The following is a 24,128-nucleotide window of genomic DNA, read 5'->3' as shown; positions in this document are numbered from 1 at the left end:
ATTTATTATGAACTCATATAACAAAAAATGTTTCACAAGAGAACTGCATATTCCAATTTATCATCACAGTTAGAAAGATTTTTCAGAAGACACCTGATATGACTGTTAAAAGATATACTAAGATTTTTTAGTAATATAGTGAAGAAATAAGGCAACAATCTGAGTATTACTAAACAATACTTATTATAAGTGTGTGATCAATCAAATTGAGCTGTTGGATTACATTTCAAAGGAATGTTTTGTTGCTTGGCTTTCTAAAGAAGAGCATAGTAGAGCCTAGGTGACCTCAATGCGCATCCTACAGCCCTCAAACCACAAGAGAAAGATTGCTTCCCCTGCTCCTTATTTGTCTTGTTTGCAGCTTAGGATATCAACTGAATCTAGCTCACCCAGAATACATCAGCAAGATTCAGATTCATCTGCAAACAATTTTGACAGACATCTAGTATATGCCATAAAAGATTTTAAAAGTTACAACCAACACCTTGACTAACTAAGCACAGAAAGTAACCAAAGCAGCTATAAAGAATATTACCCTTTAGAAATACAGGAAGACTAGGCACAGCTGTTTAATCAGCTGCTACATAGGAAGCAAGTCCAGTCTTTATTTTACCTTTGCTCCTCCTGCAGCTCCTCCAAGCTGAATGGGAGTGCTCTTGGTGCTGGGCCCTATCATTTCAGGTCAGCACTGATTGCTCAGCTGTGCAGGCAATGGTGGTAAAATGAAAAATGGATTCACCACCCCTGAAGAAGACAGGATAATGTTCCATCTCGACCAGATTAATTTTTAGATTTCTCCTAAGCTGGATCTACACTCTACAATTAATGTAGTTTGACGCCACTTTAACTGCCAGAGCTCAAAGGTATGAAATCATGGGGTTTGCAGTTTGGTTCAGACACCAGCATTGGCCAAAAGGATAAAGACTTTAGAAAATTACAAATCCCATGAATCCATAGCTTTGAGCTATGGCAGTTACAAACAGGTCAAACTGCACTAATTCTACAAAATAGATTAGTCCAGTTGTTCTCAACCTGGGGTCCCCAGATGTTTTTGGCCCTCAACTCCCAGAAATCCTAACAGCTGGTAAACTGGCTGGGATTTCTGGAGTTGTAGGCCAGAAACATCTGGGGACCCCAGGTTGAGAACCACTGGATTTGTCCTTAGTTACATAGTTTACTTCCAATCTATTGTCCATTGTAAGCATTGGATTCTCCCCAGTCAATAAAAAATCTATCTTCTTCCTTTCTTGCCTGCCAAATTACATATAAGTTTCTCTCTGTTACATACATGCAATTACATCATTACTATCTCCTCAAGCAAACTGATATTCAAGTAGCTTTTTTTGACAAAAGGAAAGGCAAGAGACTTGACTATTACTGTCCTAACATTTTCCCTTTAAAAAAAACTGTTCATTTGCAGAACAATCCTTTTACCCTTCCGATTACCACAAAAGACAATTACCTGATAAATCTTGGGATTTTCCAGATACTCTAGCACGTTTTGCACGATGACCGAAGTTCTCTGTGGCTGAAGTAGAAGCACCCTAGCAATTTTAAAGGAAAATAAAATTAGCTTTCAAAAACATATATTAGAAATAGCTTTCTCAAAAAGAAATTATCAACAGACTTTTTCTTAAGAGTGAAATGTTAACCAAAGTGTTATGCACTCATTTTAAGCAATGTAAATTTAGTATTTTCAAAGTTACCTCCATACTGCTCTTTGCAGGGCAAGCTGTTCTTTTAGGTAAAAGAGTTTTTCTGCGAAGTTGGTATGGACTATTTTGTGCACCAGGACCTGATTCTTCTGCAACCATATCTGCAGGTACATCATCATCTGTGAAGAAACAAAAGAAAAAATACATGTTATAAGATCACAACTTTCATATCAAAATAGTTAATCCTGTTTCTGTGAACGCATACAAAAAATAACAGCATTTACAAGAGAATACCAAGTCATATAAAGACAGAGAGGTGGTGTCTGACCATGATGTCTGAAAGATTAACTACACATCAGTCTTGGTTAAATATGCTGTTCATTTACGATTTTTAGATATTAATCTGGTTTGTTATCTTCATATTTTAGACGTTTAAAATTCTTACATTATGTGCTTTACAAATAATCTGAAACCATTCTCATAAGAAACATATAAATAACCCGCAATGCAAAAATGGATTTCTACAATTCATAGAAGTAGTAACTATAGATAATACATGGCATAATTACGGTACTTCCTCAAGCTCAAACACTTGCTACTATAAGCTATAGAATGTTTACAGAACAGGATCTTCAAGACACAAAGTATTTTCAAATGCATAAAGCTGTACTGCAAAATGAACACAATGTTCCAACACAACAGGAGAGAAGAGAAATGACAGAAACAGGAGGAATAAATAAAAACCAAAGATGAGGGAAGAATTAAATTCCATCTCCAACATAAACCACTGAGCAGGAAAAATGGGAACCATACCCTTTGAGAGTACAGTGTTCCCTCATTTATCGCAGGTGTTACGTTCCAGGACCACCCGCAAAAAGTGAAAATCCGTGAAGTCGGGACACTATATATATATATATAGCGCACTCTGAGGGTGAGGCAGAAGCAAGGAGAGATTTAAAGGCACCATGCACTTTTTTTTCTTTTTTTTTCTTTTGCTAGCTAAAAGGATGGAGCTATAAGACCGTGATTTACATACTGCTTTGTATCTCCTCTCTTTTTTATGATTGGCTGTCTCTCTCCCAAGAGAGAGGGTGAAACCCCCTTCTACAGTCCATCATTGCCAGGAGGCAAAAACCCGCGAAACAGCAAGTCTGCAAAAAGCGAACCGCGAAGTTGCGAAGGAACACTGTATGTGTATTGTTCATAATTTTTTTCACTCTACTCTAAAAAGCATTAAATGGGGTCTTTTGCAGGCATAGAACATGAAAGCATATGAGAGTCACAAAGACAATGTATTTAGTCTTCTTTGCCAAAGAGTACTAGTGCTTCATCAAACTACAACTCCCAGAATTTCATAGCATTAAGCAATGACATTTAAAGTGGTATCAAACTCTATTAATTCTACAGTGTGGATGCACACCTATTCCCTTACATATTCACTAATCAGCTAATGATTGTTTATCTCTACACATGTGGCAGAGAAAAGTTGACATTTGGGGGCCATGGCAGAGATACTAGAAATAGTTTGCATTTCCTAAAAAGAAGGTACCAGGAACAGCTTGCATTTCCCTAAAAGATGTTATTTGCCTTCATATTTGTATGCATTTTTTGGTTACAAAAAAGATTTTTACGTATATATACTAAATATACAAGAAAAGTTTAATTCTATTCCAAATGCAATGAGGCAAGCTGTGTATGGAAAAGGGATGCCCACAACCAACCTTTCATGAGTGACAGATTTATTTGCTGAGTTTCTACTAAGTTTTGAAAAGACCACCCTTTCTCCTTTAGCACACACTGCAGTTGTATCTCATTAAGTAGGATCTACAATTTGAGGGGGGGGGGGTGACATAAGGAAATATACATTCACCAGTCCTGTTATGCATACATAACTTTTGCATTGCATTTTTTCTTTTTTCTATTATAATCATTTTTTTTCTAATGTAAGAACATTTTGATTATATGCAGCCTAGAAGACAAATCTCATCAGGGTAAGACAAATATAGCCACAGATGTTAGAGAAGATAAGTTCTCTTTAGAGTCATGTATTTTTAAAAAACAAACAAACATATAAATGGTCCATGAACATGGTAAGGTGGGCTCAAAACTTGGGGCATAGCATCCAAATGGATATATGAGGAAAATAAAGCCTATATAAAATGTACTTTGTGTAGTACCTAATTTAAGAGAAAACTGGTATAAACGAATGTACAAATGTTATTTAATCTCAAAAACACTCACAAAATTGTTTCCGAATGTTTCGAACTAATGTTGTGGATGTCAAAATAACAAAGGCTCCTTTTTTCATATGTAGTGAACACATATGAAAGTATAAACTTACTGGTCTAAGATTCATGTTAATCAAAAACACCTTCAAGGTAGACTTTGTAATATCACCAGCAATATTATGGATGAAGAACTGAAGAGTAAATATGGACCACTTTTTCAATAAAGGAAGGAAGGGATAGTAACTGCTATCCCATGTCCTTCAGCTGCTCAAACATAGGACAGCAGTGGGAACAATTGTGGCCGGTTCTGGAACCGAACTGACTCAATTGTTCAATCATGCCCAAAACCGAGGAAAAGTCCAAATACTGGGTAAGAATTCATACTATGTCCTGGTTTTTGCTAACATGCTGGCAAGGCGGAGTTAAAGTGGTTTTGCCCCACATTACCCTGAATCAGCTCAGTGCGGCATTTGCCACAGAGCTGATCCAGGCCCAATTCAAACTTGAAATGCCCCAAGTTCCAAGGAATGTAAATAGGACTTGTTTTTTAATTAGTTGAATAAAATTAGGTTTCTTTTTATTTGAACTTGTCAAAAACAAGTAATATTAATTACTAGACAGAAGTGAATTGTTTTTCTAATAAGCAACAGGTAAATATTCTAGTTGTCTGACAAAACTGAAGAGCAGTTAGAAGACAGAAATTATGTATATAAATTCATCTAACTCATTTTAAAAGATAATCATGATGAGATACAAAAGCATGGCCTTTCCTATAATTTCTAGCTAGATTCAGTAGAAGTGGACAATAGCAAAATGAATGGCATAATACACCTGCAAAATCTGAGCCTTCAGAAGTCATAAAATTTTACATAAAATCAGTCCTCAACATTTTCTTGATGGATTAATTTTATTTTGGTATTCCAATGATTGCCTGGATAGATGGATAAATGAATGAAAGCACTCGTCCTTACAGGATGGGATTTTAAAAAAAAAAACCAGACATACACAAATGGAAATATATAATCCTATTTTTCAGATAATATTTCTGGTGAAATTCTTTGCGGCATGCAAAAACAGCTCCTAAGGACTGGAAACTTTCTAAAATAGTAGTGGAAAAGGCACTTGAAAAACAATGCTTAAATATCTGAATATTCTATTCAAAACTTTGCAAGGACTGATACAGAGATAGGTCTGCATCAGTCTGCACCTACCTCGCCCATTCTTCTTCCTTAGGTATGCTAGTTGCCTCATGTGGATATAATGTCTCCAATTATTTCAATAGTCAGGGTCATAATCCCCTCACCTGCAATCACCTACATGATAGCCCTCAATCTTTTGCAAATACTTACAAAATCCTCATCCTTTCAGGGTTACATGTTTTGATATGGGATGTTGCAAGAAAGGCTGTAGCATGAATAGAAATCGTGTGAGACTTTGTGTAATAAGGTGCTTGCATTCATGGAAAGTGCCCTATATATCCACCCTCCAATACCACAACAGAAAGGGTATAATGGTCTCCACAGCACAAGCTGGATGCCAATTAATGAAGCCTATAAAGTCAAAAAAAAAAAAAAAAAAAGATTGGCAGAGTGTCCCATCCATATGTCATATGCCTAACTGCTGCATTATTCTCACTGCCATATTCCACACATACTGCAATTATCACACACTAGCCGTCCCCTGCCACGCGTTGCTGTGGCCCAGTCTGTGTATATGTGTCTTGTGTGAGTATGTATGTGTATATATGTTTTAAAAATGTGGTTTTGCACATGCGTTGTAATGTATTTTTTATTTTTGGCTTTTTAAGTCCTTTCCGCTGTGTTTTTCAGGGTTTTATGAGTGATGGTCACTCGTTGGCCTGATAGGTATATTGTGTCCAAATTTGGTGTCAATTCGCCCAGTGGTTTTTGAGTTATGTTAATCCCACAAACGAACATTACATTTTTATTTATATAGATTGAGAAACCAAGTTTTATAATGGGTACCTGAAATCCTACCATTTGAGAGCCATTTCCTATATTCATCATAAGCAAACAGTAATGTACATTAAAGAATTTGAGAGCCATTTCCTATATTCATCATAAGCAAACAGTAATGTTCATTAAAGAAAATATAAAATTTGATAGAGTGATTATGATCTTAAAGACCATGCTATAATAACATGATTTATTTGTCGTGTCAGGACAACCAGTCAAATTATATTACATTTCTAACAGAACAAAGCAAACAAACATGATATAAAACCATCAGATTAAACCAAAAAATAACATGATATAAAACCATCAGATTATGTAAACCAGGGGTGTCCAACCTTGAGTCTTCCCTGGGCCACACTGGAAGAACAACAATTGTCCAGGGCCACATATAAAACACACTAATACTAATTACAACTGATGAGCAAAAAAAAAAAGGTCAGTGAATAATTTTCGTGGTATCTGCCACCACAAATAAGCAACAACAAAAAAGTCCTCGCATAGTCATACTAATTACCTGCCATTCCATTTAGCGGGTCTTTTAAAATTGCTGAGTAGATCTTCCGTCTGAACAGTTTACAATTATGTGAATGACAGATAATATTCTGATATTTGTAGACATGACATACTCTGATATTTCCATTCCATTCTGTTGTTGTCTACAAAGTTTGCACTGAAGAACTGCAATTGAGTTACAAACAAATATTTAAAACATAACAATTTTGGGCCCCAGATTGGACAATCCTGACCTAACTTTCTTTACCATAATCACCAAAAAGATTGCACTTTTTCAATGCTTATTATTTTGAGTGACCATGTGGCATATCAACTAGTCATGTCCACTAGACTGAAATCTTTTTGGAAACAGTAAGTCCAGAAACCAACTGCACATGTGAATGAAATTCTCAAAGGAAAAAAAATCTAGTCACCCCCCCCCCAAAAAAAACACCTTATGTCGACCCTATTCTTAGGTTTTCTTGACGAAGTTTGTTCAAATGGGATTTCTTCTCTGACCTTTGTCTGATGCTGTGTGTGTGTGTGACTGGCCCAAGGTCACCTAAATGGGTTTCGATGGCTGAACAGGCATTTGAACCCTGATCTCCAGGAAAATAATACACAAACCACAATACCACACTAGCTCTAGAAACAAGAGTATCTTTAAAAATTCCCTGCTAATCTCTAACTGGAGGACATCAAGAAAAGAAGTTAACCTCCATCTCAAATGTCAGTGCTGACATGAGAAAATTTAGAGTAATTAATTAGTCAGCTGTAGGAGAAAGGGAAAATTACTGACAGTTACTACACGTTTTTGGTTTTGTTTTTTTTTACTTTTATCAAACCAACCATTTTTGCTCTGCCCAATGACAGCAGAGACACACCCGAAGGCACTGGCATTATTCAGGGATGAGGAATGCACAATTCAGGTTCAAGTTCTTGCTTTTTTTAACAAATAAATACAAGTTGTGGGAACCATTCCCAGAATTTTACTACATGCTAAGCTACTGCTGGGACTAATACAAGCCTAAACACTAGAATGGTGCTACTGACTTTAATCCGGCTTTTCTGAATTTCAAGATTGAATGCAAAAGTTTTTAATTCAACTCGAGATCTCTGAATCAAAATTGCTTATTTTCTAAGCTTCAGTCTCAATTTTAGTAATGTGAAAACCTAACATATTTATAAACGAGAAAACATGATCACCTCATTATAAATTTGCAAATAAAAGCTTCTGATCATAATCTGAGAAAACATGATCGTTAATACATACAGTTGCTTTCAAAATAGTCTATTTAGCCCAATGCAACTTGTCTGGCAGTAACTCCAAATTTTTAACTTGTTCCTTTTGCACTCATAATATTAAAACATCCCTTCACAGCTGAGCTACTAAGAGATATGTTCTATGCCTTGCGATGGCCACAGGGTTTTTCAAGATATATGGATGTGATACAAAACAGTAGAAAGTTCTGATCAGTTTGCTACAGTCAAGTAACTCAACTGTAAAACAGTAGGCAGAATATCACACATTAATGAGGGCATACACCCATCTTCCAAAGATTAAAGTACAAAATCTTTCTGAAAGAGACTTAACTCTAAGGTGATTGAGGTAGTAAGGACATGACAAGCAACTTTGTATGGCATATTGCATCTGTACCTTAAATGTAACATTTGGCTCATGTGAAAAAGGGCCACCTATGAGAGGTAGAAATTTAGTATAAATTAGTATAAATTGACAATGAGTTTGCACACAACCTCCAGAACAAAAGAAGTCTTGACAATCGTTTTTTATAATCATAGTAAATTAAGAGCAGATGTGTTTTTCTATGAAAATTTGTTTTAAAACTTTTTTTTTACATTTTATTCCCCTTTTATACAAATTTATGACATACACACTCCCTGAAGGATGGAGATAGATAGATAGATAGATAGATAGATATGCTTATTATTACATTGAAACAAAAAACAATTGTTCAATGTGTTTCATACAAGAGATTTCAAAATATTTCTCAGTGTTTGGACAGAAAAACAAATTATGTAAATTATTGCACTTGATGGAATGTGCACTGTGTTACATAAGTACCTTGAATGCTGTCTCTATTAACTGTATTGATCTGATAAAACAGAGGAAACAGTCAGATGAAAATGAATGGGACCATGGGTGGCTGTAAGGCTACTTCTGGATTTTTAAAAAGGATACTTTATGTTAAAAGGTGAAAGGGGCCTGCCATACCTATTTTATAAGTGATTTTGCCACTGCTTGAAGTTTCCAGGGGAGGCAAATTGTTGTTTATTTAGGCAGAAAAGGGATGATTCGTTTTAAAAAAAATATTTTATTAAGAACATAATAACATAATCTGTGAATAGGTAACAGAAAGCTATTTCATATATACATTATATATAATAGAACATTTCTATATTTCTATATTCATCTCTTTTGTGAAGTTATTATTCTTTTCACAATTTGTCCGCTCTCCATCCCCCACCCATACCCCTACCACATTTTCCACTATATCTTGATCTGTAACAATGAACACAATTCTCTTAGTCTTTGTACTATATCTGTGTTGGTTTAACCACCTTCTGTAGAAAAGGAATGGTTTCAAGAAGCCTGGAGGTGTCGAGGCTCTTCATATTGCAGACTTTGCTTACATTTTAACTTGATAGCATACATTATGGATTAAGAGCATTTTAATGTGGAAATGTTTAATGTTCTCAATACTTATGTTTAAATATTCAAAAAGCCCATCTTAAAATTCTAATTTAAGATGCCAAAATTATGGTTACACTGTCTGATCATCTCTATACTTCTTTAAAACCTAAGCCCCATTAAATTCAAAAGGGTTTTTTTCCCTAAGCAACAAGCCGTTTCCTTGCATTGATATAAATAAATTCCACTGAAACAAATGTTACATCCACTTAATATCTCAGTACTGCTACCATTCTTTTCTTTCATCCAAGCTTTAATATAAAATAAGAGTAGCACTCTTGGAATCACCAACAATTATGAAGCAAATAGCTATCTACAATAGCTTGAGTTTGAGAAAGTACAACCCACAAGAGTCTGCACTACACCAGTACTGAAACAATAGATTGTTATTCTTTTAAACCAATATAGTTAGTCACAAGGCAGTTTGCTCTACAAGAGAAGCAAATAATACATTTGGAAGCTTCCTGAGACACAATTCCTACTTGCTTTTTACTTGTTTTCAATCATGGAATGTCTAGGAGTTTTAGCTTTCAAATGATCCAGCTTAGTATCTTCAAACAATATAGAAAGAGCCAGAGAAAATCAGCTTCCTATATTGCAGTATATATGTATACTGTATATTTGGCTGTACTAATAATGGACTTAAGTATACAGGTACTCCTTACAAACAACTCATAGTTACAAATGGGGGCAAAACAATAGGAAGTGAAAGAAATCTATCCCTAGGAAGGGAAATTCAGTCCTGAAGGAGTCACCATGGGGAAAGGGAGTCTGCACTGGAGCTACCTCACCAATCCTTTTTTCCACAACAGGCCAAATTTTTAAAAATCAATTTATCACAGTGACAGAAAGGGAGGTGATTTTTTTCTGAACAGGGGCACAAGACAGTAAAACAAACACCACAGGGGTGTTAACTCTAAAGCTTATATCTATAGTATCTATCTATCTACGGCTGGACTTATGCTTAAAGAATGTACCTGTTAAGTTGAATTACAAACAAATTCAACTTAAGAAACAAACCTACAGAATCTATCTTGTTGGTAACTTGGGGACTGTCTGTATTGACATGTGTGCTATATTTCTGCATGAATGTACACGTAAGCAGGAATGTGCTGAATGGTGAGCCAAAGAGAATCTAAGGCATACCAAAGCCCAAAGAGAAGGCATACCAAAACATTAAGAATGCCATGAAACTAATGAAAAGTAGCAAATAACAGAAAAAAGGACCAAACCCATTTCTGGTAAAGTCACCAGAAAATTGACAACATGAAAGGTTTGTCCTGTGACCTGCCAAATTAAAAGAACTCAGTAAACTCAGCATGTATTACATGCTTGGGTTGATGTGGAAGTGGAGTTATAGGCAAATACAGGCAAAGCTACAATCTGTTTTCAGCTTCAGGATGACTCATTCTGGTCTTGCGAATGGTGAGAAGATTTGGTCAGAATGGCATATTCTGATACTTTTCTTTGGAGAGATGTATTAAGAGAGGTAAACCATGGTTGCCTAGACCACCATGGGATGATGAGAAGAAATCTGGTGAATTTTGGAGATCACCTTCATGTTGGAGAGGAAACAGAAGAAGCCATACAACACAGGACCTCTCTAATTGAACAGGAAAACATTACCTAAGGAGTCTAAGGAGCAATGGTATTCCCCATAGTCACCTATGGATGTGAGAGCTGGATCATAAGGAAGGCTGAGCAAAGGAAGATAGATGCTTTTTAAATGTGGTGCTGGAGGAAAGTTCTGAGAGTGCCTTGGACTGCAAGAAGATCCAACCAGTCCATACTTCAGGAAATAAAGCCTGACTGCTCATTGGAGGGAAGGATATTAGAGACAAAGATGAAGTACTTCGGCCACATCATGAGGAGACAGAGAAGACAATGATGCTGGGGGAAATGGAAGGAAAAAGGTAGAGGGCCAACCAAGGGCAAGATGGATGGATGGATGGCATCCTTGAAGTGACTGGCTTGACTCTGAAGGAGCTGGGGGAGGTGACGGCCGACAGGGAGCTCTGGCATGGGCTGGTCCATGAAGTCACAAAGAGTCGGAAATGACTGAACGAATGAACAACAACAACAACAACAAAGGAGTCTAACCTTCCGCAGATTATTATTTGAACAGCTTGTTTAGGGGAGATACAAACATGTTTACCGCAAGTGTTCTCTACTCTCTGAAAAGTTTCTAAAGAGTGACTAGGTATTGCCTCCATTTATGAAAAGTCAAGTGCATTTAATTCAGAGCACCCAACAGGATGTTTTATTCTCTGGGAAGATGGCTTTCCGAGAAACAAACCTCATGTGAATTGTACCAGTTCCACAGTGGAATTGTGAGGAATTTACAGGATGTCCAATCTTACATCTCCTTGTTTATTTGAGACACCACTCTGCTTCTATTGGTGGTTACCTAAACAGCTCTGCTGTGCATGCTCTCAAATGCTTTAAAGTTATAATCTCAAACGCATACAACAAGCTCTCTTCTGTAGACCAGTGGCAGAAGACTTTCTGATCTTCGAAATGTGCCCCAGAGCCCTCCATGGAGTGGTGACAACTATCAAGGGATGACAAGGGAGGAAAGGCATGTGTGCTTTACATTTTGTTGATCCATCATCCATAGGATAATGTACATTGCAAGGAATTGTTAAGCGTTGTCCTCTAAAATTCAAACCTTATGAAAAACAATGATTACAATGCATGTTATCCCCAGTCTTGCATACTGTGTCACTGCAGTGACTGAAGCCGTAAGTCCAAAAAGACTTTGACATCTCAGTAATGAATCCTTGTGGATATTAGCACTGCCCTTCAAAGAACTAGAAATCTGTCTTCGGGGAGAAAGGTTACATGGGCCCAAGAATCCAAGACAGCCCCTATAAAAGTGTTTATAAGCAGCCACTCACAGCAACCAAACAGTGATATAAGGAAATAGAACAAAATCCTGTTGTTGAAGCCAAGCTGCAAGCACTGCCATCCACTTGGTGTACACAAGTAGGGCATTGATCATAAGTAAGTTCAAAGTGGCAAACCAATTGCCCTTCTGCAACAGAGGGAAGGATGTTGTTCAGTATGACTATTCTGGGTTGTACACAGAACTTGATGCCTCTCTAAAATCCAAAATGGAATCCAGTTCACTATCCTTTTTAACACAATGCAGTAATGGGAGAAAAACTTCCAATTAAGCTGAGAGGAGGATAGCCTCAATGCTTCCTTTAAGAAACAAGTTGTTCACCTCTTCTTTAAGCACAAACAAAGGAGTAACACAGAGAAAACCTGCAATAGGAGTTTTCCAGAATTAGATATCCTCTTTTGATGAGGGGCCCACAAATCTGAAGTGATGGAGGCCCACACATGAAGGAATCTGCTGTGCATGTCAGCAAAAAATGGCATGTGGCTAAAAGGATGGCACCTGTGAAGAAGCAAAAATTGAGAACCAAGAAACATTTAGAAGTCATTGAGTGTTTTGGTGCACAGTGTGCTAATTATGGTGAGAAAGGCTACCCTCAAAACTTACGTAACAACTCTAGAAGTTTACAAACAGTGAATTGCACAGGTACAGTTAACCCATCTTGTGTAAGTCAGAAACCACAAAGAAACATTTGCTGTATTAGATTACAGTAGTGCATCTGCAGTAAACAAAACAATAAAGGTTGATCTAAGAAAGAATGCGAACATATACTAGCCACTCCCACTATGGCTGCATATGCCTATCTTAAAAAGTCAAGTAAGGAGCAGCTGCCTCCAAAAATCCTTACTCAGCATGAATGAACAGCAAAACAGAGTAAAATGGAAAGGAGATAAACCTGCATTAACAGCTACCTCTCAGCATGTTAAAAAAGGAAAAACTGATATACGTTCATGTTGACTCACTAAATCCCATTACATTCAATTGATCTATTATATCTGGAATCAGTAATTGGATTTATTTATCTCTTAATTTCTTACCATTCTTCTCTAATCCCAACAATTAATCAATGTTCTTTGATGGATGAGTGAGAGAAGAGCACACCTAGTCACCAAGTGAATGAGACTGTGGTGGAAAAGAGTATCAATGATAAAACATCATTTACAGCTTGTTGGATACCACAGTTAAGCAAACAAAAAGTTATGTCGTGAAGGGGGAACTGTGTAAACAAAAGTAATTTATGTAATATATGTAAACTTATTTTTAAATTGGTAACTTATGCTTACCTTAACAACTGATTTTATGGATCAGAAAATTCCCCTACTAAAGATAATGTAAATTAAATTAATTTAGTGGTAACATTCCAAGCTCTGAAAGTAATACAATGCTTTAAAGGAAATTGTGTTACATATTCCAAAAAGCACTACAGATAATAGGAAGCCACTCCCACTGAAACAGCTTCACATTCAAAAGACTGCATGGGAATCCTTAGTCCAATCATTATACTGCTCTCTCACTGTTGACTTTGAACATCATGTGAATTCAATACACCAAATTTCTCCCTTGTCTTCTCCTATGTTAATTCACCCTGTCATTCCTCAGATGGCTCTAATCGCACTTTGCGATATCAAAACTACAGATATAAGACTAGCACTAATTGGTGATTGCCTCCAAATAATGATTTCAAACAAACTTTAAACTATGATTTGGAGTGGATTTTCAAACCAGAGGCTTGCAGCTGAGTAGAGTGTTGTCTGAACATATATTAAATTGGTTGTTCTAATTCTATTTGTGTAGAGGATACATTCCAATGTCACGTTGATGTGTGTACAGAAGGAGCTTCTCCTAAGTCTTTACACTGAAGAATAAAGCCTTTTAAAAAAATAAAAAAATAAAAAGGGCTGTAGGCAGGTGAAAATCATATGCCTAAAAGGTAGGTTACCTGGCCACATACTCAAAATTCTCAAGAGTTTACCATTAAAAGCACTGTGATTTCAAATTACATTTCTTTCATTTTACTATTGAAATCAAATCAGTAAAAGTGCCTGTAAAGAAGTATTAATCCCACCGAAATGGGATTACCAAAAACTGTAAGGAGCCTCCGTCAAAATGCTAATTAAACTGCCACCATAATGTATAGAGACGCTGGTATTAAAGTCTCTATTTGTCTCTGTTTATGTTGTGAGGTAATTTTTGTAGAGTGGAATGCACCGAACGTAAAATCAATGGAGATGAGGCAGATTTTAAAATAACAAAGAGAACAAGTTTATTGTTGAACAAAGCTTGTGGTTGCAATATAAAGATGTTCAGCTTGGCATATACTTGATGGTTACAATATGGAGAGGTTATGCTTGGCATATACTTGATGGTTACAATATGACTTGGTAGAGATACAATTCAGCCTTTGATGTTACAACTTTTAAACTCTTGCTCTGGTGAAGGTGTCTATTATTCAGTGTTCCCTGCTGTGAATATTCTCACTGTTTGATCTATACTGGATCAAATAATAGAACTCCAGTCTTCCACCGACTGGCAATCGTACAAAGCCTCTGTTAGTTCTTTTTAACTAAAGAAATCTAACAAAGTTTTACCCTTCAGCTCCCTAGCTGAAGAAATATTCACGAACACTAACTAACACTACACTTCTTCACTCCTCAGAGTCTCTTCCCCTGACTCTGCTACTTTCTCAGAGTCCTTATCTGACTCTGCTCTCTCTCAGGGTCTCTTCCTCCTGACTGAAACTTAACTGTCACTTTCAAACCTTTTTCTCTCTAAGCTCCTCCCACCTCCTCTTCTGCCTTGTTTCCATGGCAACATATCTCTCACAGCTGGGCCGCTCCAGCCATAGGCAACCAATGTAAAACACAAATACAGTTTTAAACACATTATAATAAACACTTCTGTACACACAGAAATATTTCTGTAACACAGAAATAATTTTTAATTTTAATGTCACTGAAAAAGAATTTTCAGTTCCACTAACAAAAACACTGGCTCAAATTTAATACTTTTCTATTTGATTATATTTAAATTATGTCACTATTCCAAGTAAAAACTCAGCCAGAAGAGGCAGAAGACTCCTTCTTGTCCCCTGCACTACTAGTCTAAACAAAGTCAGCAGTGAGAGGGGGCAGGGGAAAATGACTGGATAATCCATGAATTTCATGTTGCTTCCCAAAATGAATGCAAAAACTACAATAATTGTTTATTCGTTCAGTCGCTTCCGACTCTTTATGACCTCATGGACCAGCCCATGTCAGAGCTCCCTGTTGGCTGTCACCTCCCCCAGCTCCTTCAGAGTCAAGCCAGTCACTTCAAGGATGCCATCCATCCATCCATCTTGCCCTTGGTCGGCCCCTCTTCCTTTTTCCTTCCATTTTCCCCAGCATCATTGTCTTCTCTAAGCTTTCCTGTCTCCTCATGATGTGGCCGAAGTTCTTCATCTTTGTCTCTAATATCCTTCCCTCCAGTGAGCAGTCGGGCTTCATTTCCTGAAGTATGGACTGGTTTAATCTACTTGCGGTCTAAGGCACTCTCAGAATTTTCCTCCAATACCACAGTTCAAAAGCATGTATCTTACTTCGCTCAGTCCTCCTTATGGTCCAGCTCTCATTTCCATAGGTTACATGGAATACATTGCTTTAACTATGAGGATCTTTGTTGCCAGTGTGATGTCTCTACATGATATTACAATGAAAGAAAGGTGTTTTATTTATGATACAAGATCCTTATTAGGAAACAGCAGCTTGCACCAGGTAAAATGTTGCCAGTGTTGAGGCATAAAGAGATGTTCAGACCAAGGTTTCAAGTAATTTAATTTTCACAATCAAAATATGTACCAAGTTAAAATCATTTAACTAATCTCCTATGACATCTTCTACCCACTGACATACTATTACAACTACACTGTCTATCATAAACAGACAGACTTGAGCTACAAGCTTCAAATACTGATTGCTTTTTCTTCTTGATTTAAGGGGAAGGGACAACACCCATACTTCTGCTGTTGGTTTAATCCCATCTACTGAAAGCTACTTAAATGAAAGATTTCCTCAACACTGCTGAATAATTCTCAGGTTCAGCTTTCAACAACTAAGCAGAACAGTCCTAGAAGATCTCTCTATAAGCCCTATTCAGGTGTTCTCTGTTAAGAGTTAAATCAACATGTGAGGATAGGAACCTATTAATCCTACTTTTCTTTCTCCATTTTTCTCATCCAAAGACAGAAAGATGGAAAACCAGCATTCAGAACTGGGTGGGGAATCCCCATGCATAAAAGGAAGTGGATTACTCTAGCTTTTTTATCAGCTAACTCTAGCTTTTATTTTATCAGCTAATTCTCATTCTCAATTTTTAAACTCAGATGTTAGCATCAAAGCCATTTTTACTGACAAAACAACATACCTATAGCATTTGCTTAACAATGCCAGTGCTTTTAATCTTAGCAAATCAACAATGAAGCAAACTCACTGAATGCCAAATAAGCTTAAATATTCATATGCACTTAGGTATGTTATCCTCAAAAGGATACGCTTAGCTAATCTTAAACGTCACAATGGAGCACAGAGAGGTGGCAATTACTGTGTTAAATAGCCAGAAGTTATCAGTAGCTAAGGCCAGTACCTTGACTGGAAGTAGCTAAGGCCAGCTATACTTGACTGGAAATTTTAATACATAGCCAGTATTTTTATAGCCTCCCTATATCTCTGAGGACAATGTATCCAAATACTTTACAAGAACTGGAGAAAACAGGTAGACTGACTGACTCACACACCACATCTATTTTTTTCACATTTTTAACATATCATTTTCATATAAATCAAAATTCTCACAGACATCATATGTAGCTTTTCCTAATCTCACAAAAAATCAGGAATTATATGGAACAGCTGGAAAGCCGTTAATGTTTTTCCTCTATCAAATTGTTTCACTTAGAAGTTAGAAAAAAATAATCTTACATTATATTTTCCACATAAGAGCACACTAACAGCTTGAGCTTTCTGTGCCACTTGTTTTTAACTGTCATATATTAAAATGTCATTAAAAGGATTGTAATGTCAATAATACAGTAATATGTTAAAGAATGGAACTCCATCTCTACTATCCATATGAATATCTCTCTAAGTAAATTAATATATGCATATGGAATTTCATATATTTAACACAATCTAGAAACAAGAGGGCCAAGGATCACATGTGCCTCGTTTTCTCTTCTCTAGATGTCTGCAGCCTGTACCTAGCCATGTCTGACAAACTGGGAGTAACATTCCAGCAACTTTAAGGTGCCTGGGGAAAGTTGCATTGTTTGAGGCTTTTCAAAATGTGGGTGGAGAATTGGGTCTCATGGAGGCCTCAGGAGAAATCAATCTCTAACACACTATTTGCCACTTTTTCTGTATTCAATTTAATTTGGGAGCCAGGGTAGGGAATAGGATGGAGGATTAAGGTGCTGGGGAAATCAAACAACCCTAGTGTGCTAAATCTGGCCTGCAAATCACACAGTTCTCACCTCTAATCTAGAAATTCTGGTTTGGATAGAGAAAAATCAACTTCTTCCACAGTATTAGTCCAATTCTAAGACTGTACTAACAAACTAGATTAATGATCACTCCTCATGCCTGCTGTAAAAAGTGAAACTACCAAAGATTCAAAATAGAGCATTTAAAAACTGTATTGTGTTCAGAAATCACATTCTTTCTAAACTAATTTCACAATTTTAAGGGGCTAGAATTTTCAGTTTTTACAACTACCAATACCAGGACCCAGAGGGCATTTAAAGATGGCAAGAAAATGCAAGACATGATACAGGTCTTAAGCACCAGCAACTATGTTCCTAAGATAAAACTCTACACAAGATGAAGGAAACAAAAATAGACCAAATCATACATTGCAGTTGTGAGAATAAAAGGAAACCCTCTCATTATATGGTAGTTTCAATTACTACCCACCTTTGTCATGTGTCATATTAGCTTGATTAATTGTAAAGACAGAATGAACTTCACACCTCAGACCTCATATGATCTCAAGACTGAATCTACTGTAAGCAAACAAAAAGAAAAAAGGAAGCTGCTAAAAATAATGAATAGTTTATCATGAGATTTCACTCTCAGACACAAGATGCATCTGAAGAACTGGACTAGAGTCCATGAAGCTCATGTCTAACAAAACTTGCTAGTCTTTAAGGTGTCACAAGATTTGTTAGTTTTGCTGCAAAAGATCAAAATGAGCCTGAACTCGCTATTGTTTCCAGATAGTGTTAAATAAGCAGCATATATGAAATTGCATGTACCATACATAAGAGCGATATTCATATGGATGGTAGAGATGGGAGTTCCATCCCTTAACATCTCAAAACATACACCTAGCTAAAACTACTCAACTAAAGGCTAAAGCTGAACCTCATCAATGAGATTATTTCTTAAAATTTCATTTACTTATTTTATTTACATGTTACATTTTTGTTTAAATGAAAGTATTCTTATGATTGCCATTCTGGTGGACAGATTTATAGATCTATTCTTTCTTGATGATCCTGGGGCTAACTGGTAAGACAGGGTTGTCTATTCTTCCCTTTTGTGCATGCACCATATAAGGTGTTCTTGAGGGAGCTGCTATTCACCTTCCCTATTTTAGACAGACACCAGCTAAATTAGGATTGGTTAACAAGAAACCTCTGAGTCTATGTGAAATAAGCAACAAGTCATATATTTTTTAAAATATAAATGAAATATTTTCATGAGATATGTATGTCTCCATATATTCTGTTATTATAATTTATGCACTGGTATATGTCTGTATCTCTGGTTTGTTAGTAAAACTGAATTTCTGTGTCACGAAATGATGTATGTCTAAAAAGCATATTACTAACATGAAATTTTTGGAAAGTTTTGGACTAAAATAGCATCTCATTTTTTCACACCTTAAGCCTCATTACATGATTTACTGCAGACCTGCTGCTGCAATTTGACACTGCAATCCTGTGTATCTCAAGACCTCCTTAACCATGCTCCCAATGCCAATAATGATAAAAACCTATCTAAACAGAGGATAAGGGGGGGGGGGGGGGGAGGAGAGAGACCAAGGAGGCATAAAATTAAAAAAATATATAATAAAGAGTTTCCTTGTTAGAAGCTTTGTTAACTGAGGTATGCCTGTACTCAAGAATTTATTTTAGTAACACCAAGCTGAAGAAAGCTATAACACAACCCCTTCATAGACCTACTTATTTTACCTACTCCTCTGCCTCTGAACACTGTATTTCACCTGCCCTTCCAACTCCACCTCTTCCAAACCCATAAACATACCGATTACTCACAGAGTATTACTGGGTTGTTGCAGGTTTTTCGGGCTGTATACTGCCCTCTTATGGTTGTATAATACATACATGCCGTCTGGCAGTAGAATCTGAACATACATCATTTACTTATAGGGACCCTTGCTTCAAAGTGGTGTACCTTTTTGGTTCAAACCCATGGCTTATTTTAATTTGGATAATGAGTAGTAGTGTGCCAAGTCTCATCAATATCTGTTAGACCATGTAGGAGCCTTTATGGATCAAACAAACAAACAAACAATCAAAGATAGATAGATAGATAGACAGATAGACATTAGGGCTGCAGTTCTAAATTTGCTCACAATGGAATATGCCCAAATATAATTTAGTGATTCTTACTTCTAGATAATCCTTTCATGAAAACGTGAATTAAAAGTTTTTAACCAAATAAAATCTCTGTTTTATCTTATTAAAACAAGTGTATTCAAATTACTGCATTTAAGGAATTAAACAGATAATGTTCCTCATTTTTTTCAAGAGTACAACATTCAACTGGATGGATCTGGGTCTTTTCCATGAATTAAAGAGTAAATTTCCATGACAGGTAATGAACCAAATACCTATCATTAGATAGCCAAGAAAGCGGAACTCTGGACAATTACCTTAGAACCTGCATTTTGGGGTAGAATTACTCAGAGTGGCAGTCCAAGGATTGGTGTTGGTCAACCATCACCTGCCAATCCCTGTGGGTTTCCAGGAAAGAAGGAAGCAATGTGTATAAATAAGGTAGCAGTTCCTCACCTAGAAAAAAGGGATTTGTTCCCTGCATCAGATAGCTTAAGACACAATGCTGAAGAGCCAGCTCACCAATGTCTCTATTAGAATCAGTATGGCATAGCAATTTGAGTGCTGGGCTATGACTCAGGGATATCAGGGTTGGGGTACCTGCTTGGTCATAGAACCCCTTCGGCTACCTTGGACAAGTCACTCTCTCTCAATTCAGAAGAAGGCAAAGGCAAACTCCCTCTGAACAAATCTTATAATAAAAGATTCAGGTAGGAATCAATAATATCCAACCTCACCATTTTGCAACTAGACCTTACAATAAAGAAAAAAAGCTCCACAGTAACAATCTTAAATGCAAATATTCCAAAACAAAACAGGAAAGTTCATAAAATGAGTACGAAGTATAGAAACTTTAGTTTCACAATATGAGCAGCATTTATTCACCAAAATATGTTAGAAATACACATATTGCAAAATAAAGTAGATTCAACTCAATGAGAAACTGTGGAATTGGCATCCCCAACAAAAATATTTTTCCATCATGCAGATTTTTCAAAAGCCAACAAAGTTCCTCCTTAAAACTGAAATTAATGATAATTTTGTTGTAACCATTGAAATCTCATTAAATTGCAACTTTGTAAAGTGCTAAAGTTTTTGGTTTTAAAATCTTTAAATAAATGTTAATGAATTTAATGTCTAAAGTTTCAACTTTATAAATTGTTTAACTGCCATTAAATTACCTTTTATAGAATCATTGAGTTGGAAGAGACCTCATGGACCATCCAGTCCAATCCCCTGTCAAGAAGCAGGAAAATTGCATTCAAAGCACCCCCAACAGATGGCCATCCAGCCTCTGTTTAAAAGCCTCCACTACACTCCGGGGCAAAAAGTTCCACCACTGAACAGCTCTCACAGCTCTCACAGTTAGGAAGTTCTTTCTAATGTTCAGGTGGAATCTCCTTTCCAGGAGTTTGAAGCCATTGTTCCCCATCCTAGTCTCCAGGGAAGCAGAAAACAAGCTTGTTCCCTCCCCCCTTCACATATTTATACATGGCCATCATGTCTCCTCTCAGCCTTCTCTTCTGCAGACTAAATATGCACAGCTCTTTAAGCCGCTACTCATAGGGCTTGCTCTCCCGGACCTTTGGTCATGTTAGTCACCCTTGTCTAGACACATTCCAGCTTGCCAACATCTCCCTTCATCTGTGGTGCCCAGAATTAGACATAGTATTCCAGGTATGGTCTGACCAAGGCAGAACAGAGGGGTAGCATGACTTCCCTGGATCTAGACTCTATACCCAGGGAAGTCATGGAATACTGTGTCCAATTTATACTTTTATCAATGTTTTGTATATTTTTACATTTGTATTTTTAAAAATACTCTTAGCCACCTATGCAGATCCTAGAGAAACAAAACATGGTATTTTATGAGGGAGAGATCCTTAACATATGTTTGCAGTTTTGCTTTCATTGGTATCCTGACTTGAGTTTAAGTAATGCTGTGTTTTAAAAAAAATGACTGATAAGTACATTCTTTATTAAGTACAACAGGATTATGGTGAAAGCATGGCAACAATAAAGTTTAAGAGATCTAGGTTCTTGTTAAGAGATCTGTTTTTAAGTATTGGCCATAAGCTATTTAAAACAGATACATTGTTTCTCTGGGGCTCCCAATATGAACTTATGAAAATAGCAATACAAAATATGCAAACTCTAGTCACACAAAACTTCATTAGTAATAATATCATAAAAACAACATAAATGAAAAAGAAGGTAGATATTTTCTTACAAATAAATGTAATTCTTTCAATACTGGGTTACATGGGATAATTTTAAATTTGAATTGTTACAATATCTGTTCCTACAATAACTGAGAATTGAGAGATTATGATTTTATGCTATATTCATAGGCAGCTGGTATATAATGATCTGCAGAATTTGGATGCGGGTAAGGGCAGCAGATCTGTTTGAGGAGTAATCCACCTGAGAAATCTCTGGATTAATCCTGGCTTCAACTGGAAATGAACAAAAGCCAAGTCCTGGCAAATTCTAGGTGGATTTCCTCTCACGTTGTTTTGTTGTTGTTTCCTATATTTACCTATACCCTGCTTTTTCTCTCCACAAGGAGACCTATAGCGGCTAAAGTATGGTGCCATATTCTCTGCCTCAGGTACCAAAATGTCTCTGACTTCGTCCCCTCATAATTGGTACATGAAGTGTCTGTTTCTCCTCAGGTGATTATATTTCAATTACTTTGTCTAGCGCAGTAGTTCGCAACCTTTGGTCTTCCAGGTGTTTTGGTCTTTAATTTCCAGAAATCCCAGTCATTTTAGCACCTGTTAGAAATTGTGGGAGTCCAAAACACCTGGAGGACCAAAGGTTGACAACCACTGGTCAGGAGGAAGGCTTTTAAAATTAGGTCCTTTTTTTCTTTAAGCATAATATTTCTTTACTTTTGAAATGAATGGTTAAAGAGACTTTAGAAAACCAGAAAACTATGTAACATGGATAAAGCTACTATACAATAATACAAGTGTGGGCCACTGCCTTACAGGGATTTCACTACACTTCAACATCACTTTTGGTGTGCATCAGGGATCAGCAATCTCACCATTACTATTCACACTCTGCATGGACACTGCTACAGCAGAATATGTATCCCTGGACACTATATGTAGATGACATAGAACTCGGCCGCCAAAAACATGCAACCTCTAACAATAGCTGCAAATGTGAAAATGAACTCCAACTGGACATACCCAAAACAGTGTATCTGGAATGTGGCCTTCAAACTGAAAAAACAATTCAAATTAATGGACAAGCACTAAAGAAAGCCACCCAATTTAAATACCTAGGGTCACTGGTGTCCATAGATGGCACCACAATGCTAGACATGTGGTCATGAATAAATGCAGCCTGGTTGAAATGGCAGCAAACTACTGCCATTCTGTGTGACTCAAAAATGCCTGAACAACTCAATGCTAAGATTTACACTAAAGTTATCCGCTAAGTAGCCCTCTATGGGACGGAGTGCTTGCCAACAACAAAGAAACATGAACAAGCCCTTAGCACAATGGAAATGAAAATGCTGAGATGGACACTTGGCTTGACACTTCTTGACCATGTACCAAATGATGACACCTGTCAAAGACTAGGAATTAAAGCAGTCAGCAAAATAATGCAGGAAGCAAGACTAAGGTGGTATGGCAATGTCATGAGAAGAGAACCAACATCAGTAGCACAAATAGCACTATATTTGGACATTGCAGGATGGCCAAAGAAAAGATGGATGGACATCATCGATGAAGACATGCGTCATGCGAACCTGAGACCTGAGGATGACCAAAACAAAGCCCTGTGGAACCGAGTCACAATGTTAATCCCTCCATTGAGAAAATAGCTTCAAAAGAAGGTTAAAGAGACTTTGGAGCAAAAAAGGTTTTATCACTTTTATAAAAAAAATTAGAAGAAACTGTGGCACAACTGCTCATTTTAGGCAGATTTTTTTCAAAGAGGATGCACTGGGTTTTAAAATAGGGGGCATGGTCTGAGGTGGTTTGGAAATTGGTAAAAATGGCACTTGCTCTTACCAAATTTGTTATATGGGGGAAATGTGTATTCTTGACTCAAATAATATTTTCTTGTCAATGTTTTGATAGTTGTAAGAATATATAATCTCATGACCACTTTAATTTTGTTTCATATTAATTTCTATTATCATTTTAGGGGCAAAATACTAAGTCAGAACTGTCCATGCCATTTTTCTATATTCCAGTGATTTCTTTAAAAAATGATCAAAGTTACTTCAAAGAAAACTAAAACCAAAACAAATTATAATAATTCCTTTACTGGTCTTTTTTTTTAACAACAGGTGTACCAGTGAAGTGGATTGAGCATTGAGAACTAGGACCATGGGAGACCAAGATTCAAATATGTTTGGCCACTGAAACCTACTGGTTGACCTTGAATAGGTCACATTCTCTCAGTTCTACCGAGAAGCAAAGGCAAACCTACTATGAACAAATCTTGCCAAGAAAAAACTCATTATAGGTTTGCAAGTCAGAAATGATCTGAAAACACTCGTGAATGGAGTATAAAATTAGAGAATT

The 24,128-nt window shown here is 36.7% G+C and overlaps 1 protein-coding gene across 2 annotated transcripts in view; it reads right to left on the bottom strand.

The window, feature by feature from the left end:
- FBXO11 (F-box protein 11) overlaps positions 1-24,128 on the bottom strand; it is a 76,871-nt gene that overhangs the window by 33,902 nt on the left and 18,841 nt on the right. For both annotated transcript variants that reach the window (XM_060754544.2, XM_060754545.2), the window contains exons 2-3: positions 1,707-1,834; positions 1,463-1,544 (exon numbers count right to left, since the gene is read on the bottom strand). In XM_060754544.2, the coding sequence (XP_060610527.2) occupies positions 1,463-1,544; positions 1,707-1,834 (210 nt within the window). The remainder of the gene's footprint in view (positions 1-1,462; positions 1,545-1,706; positions 1,835-24,128) is intronic.

This window comes from Anolis sagrei, chromosome 1 (assembly GCF_037176765.1).
Source record: "Anolis sagrei isolate rAnoSag1 chromosome 1, rAnoSag1.mat, whole genome shotgun sequence".
NCBI lineage: Eukaryota > Metazoa > Chordata > Lepidosauria > Squamata > Dactyloidae > Anolis > Anolis sagrei.
This window is presented reverse-complemented; position numbering and strand designations above follow the sequence as displayed.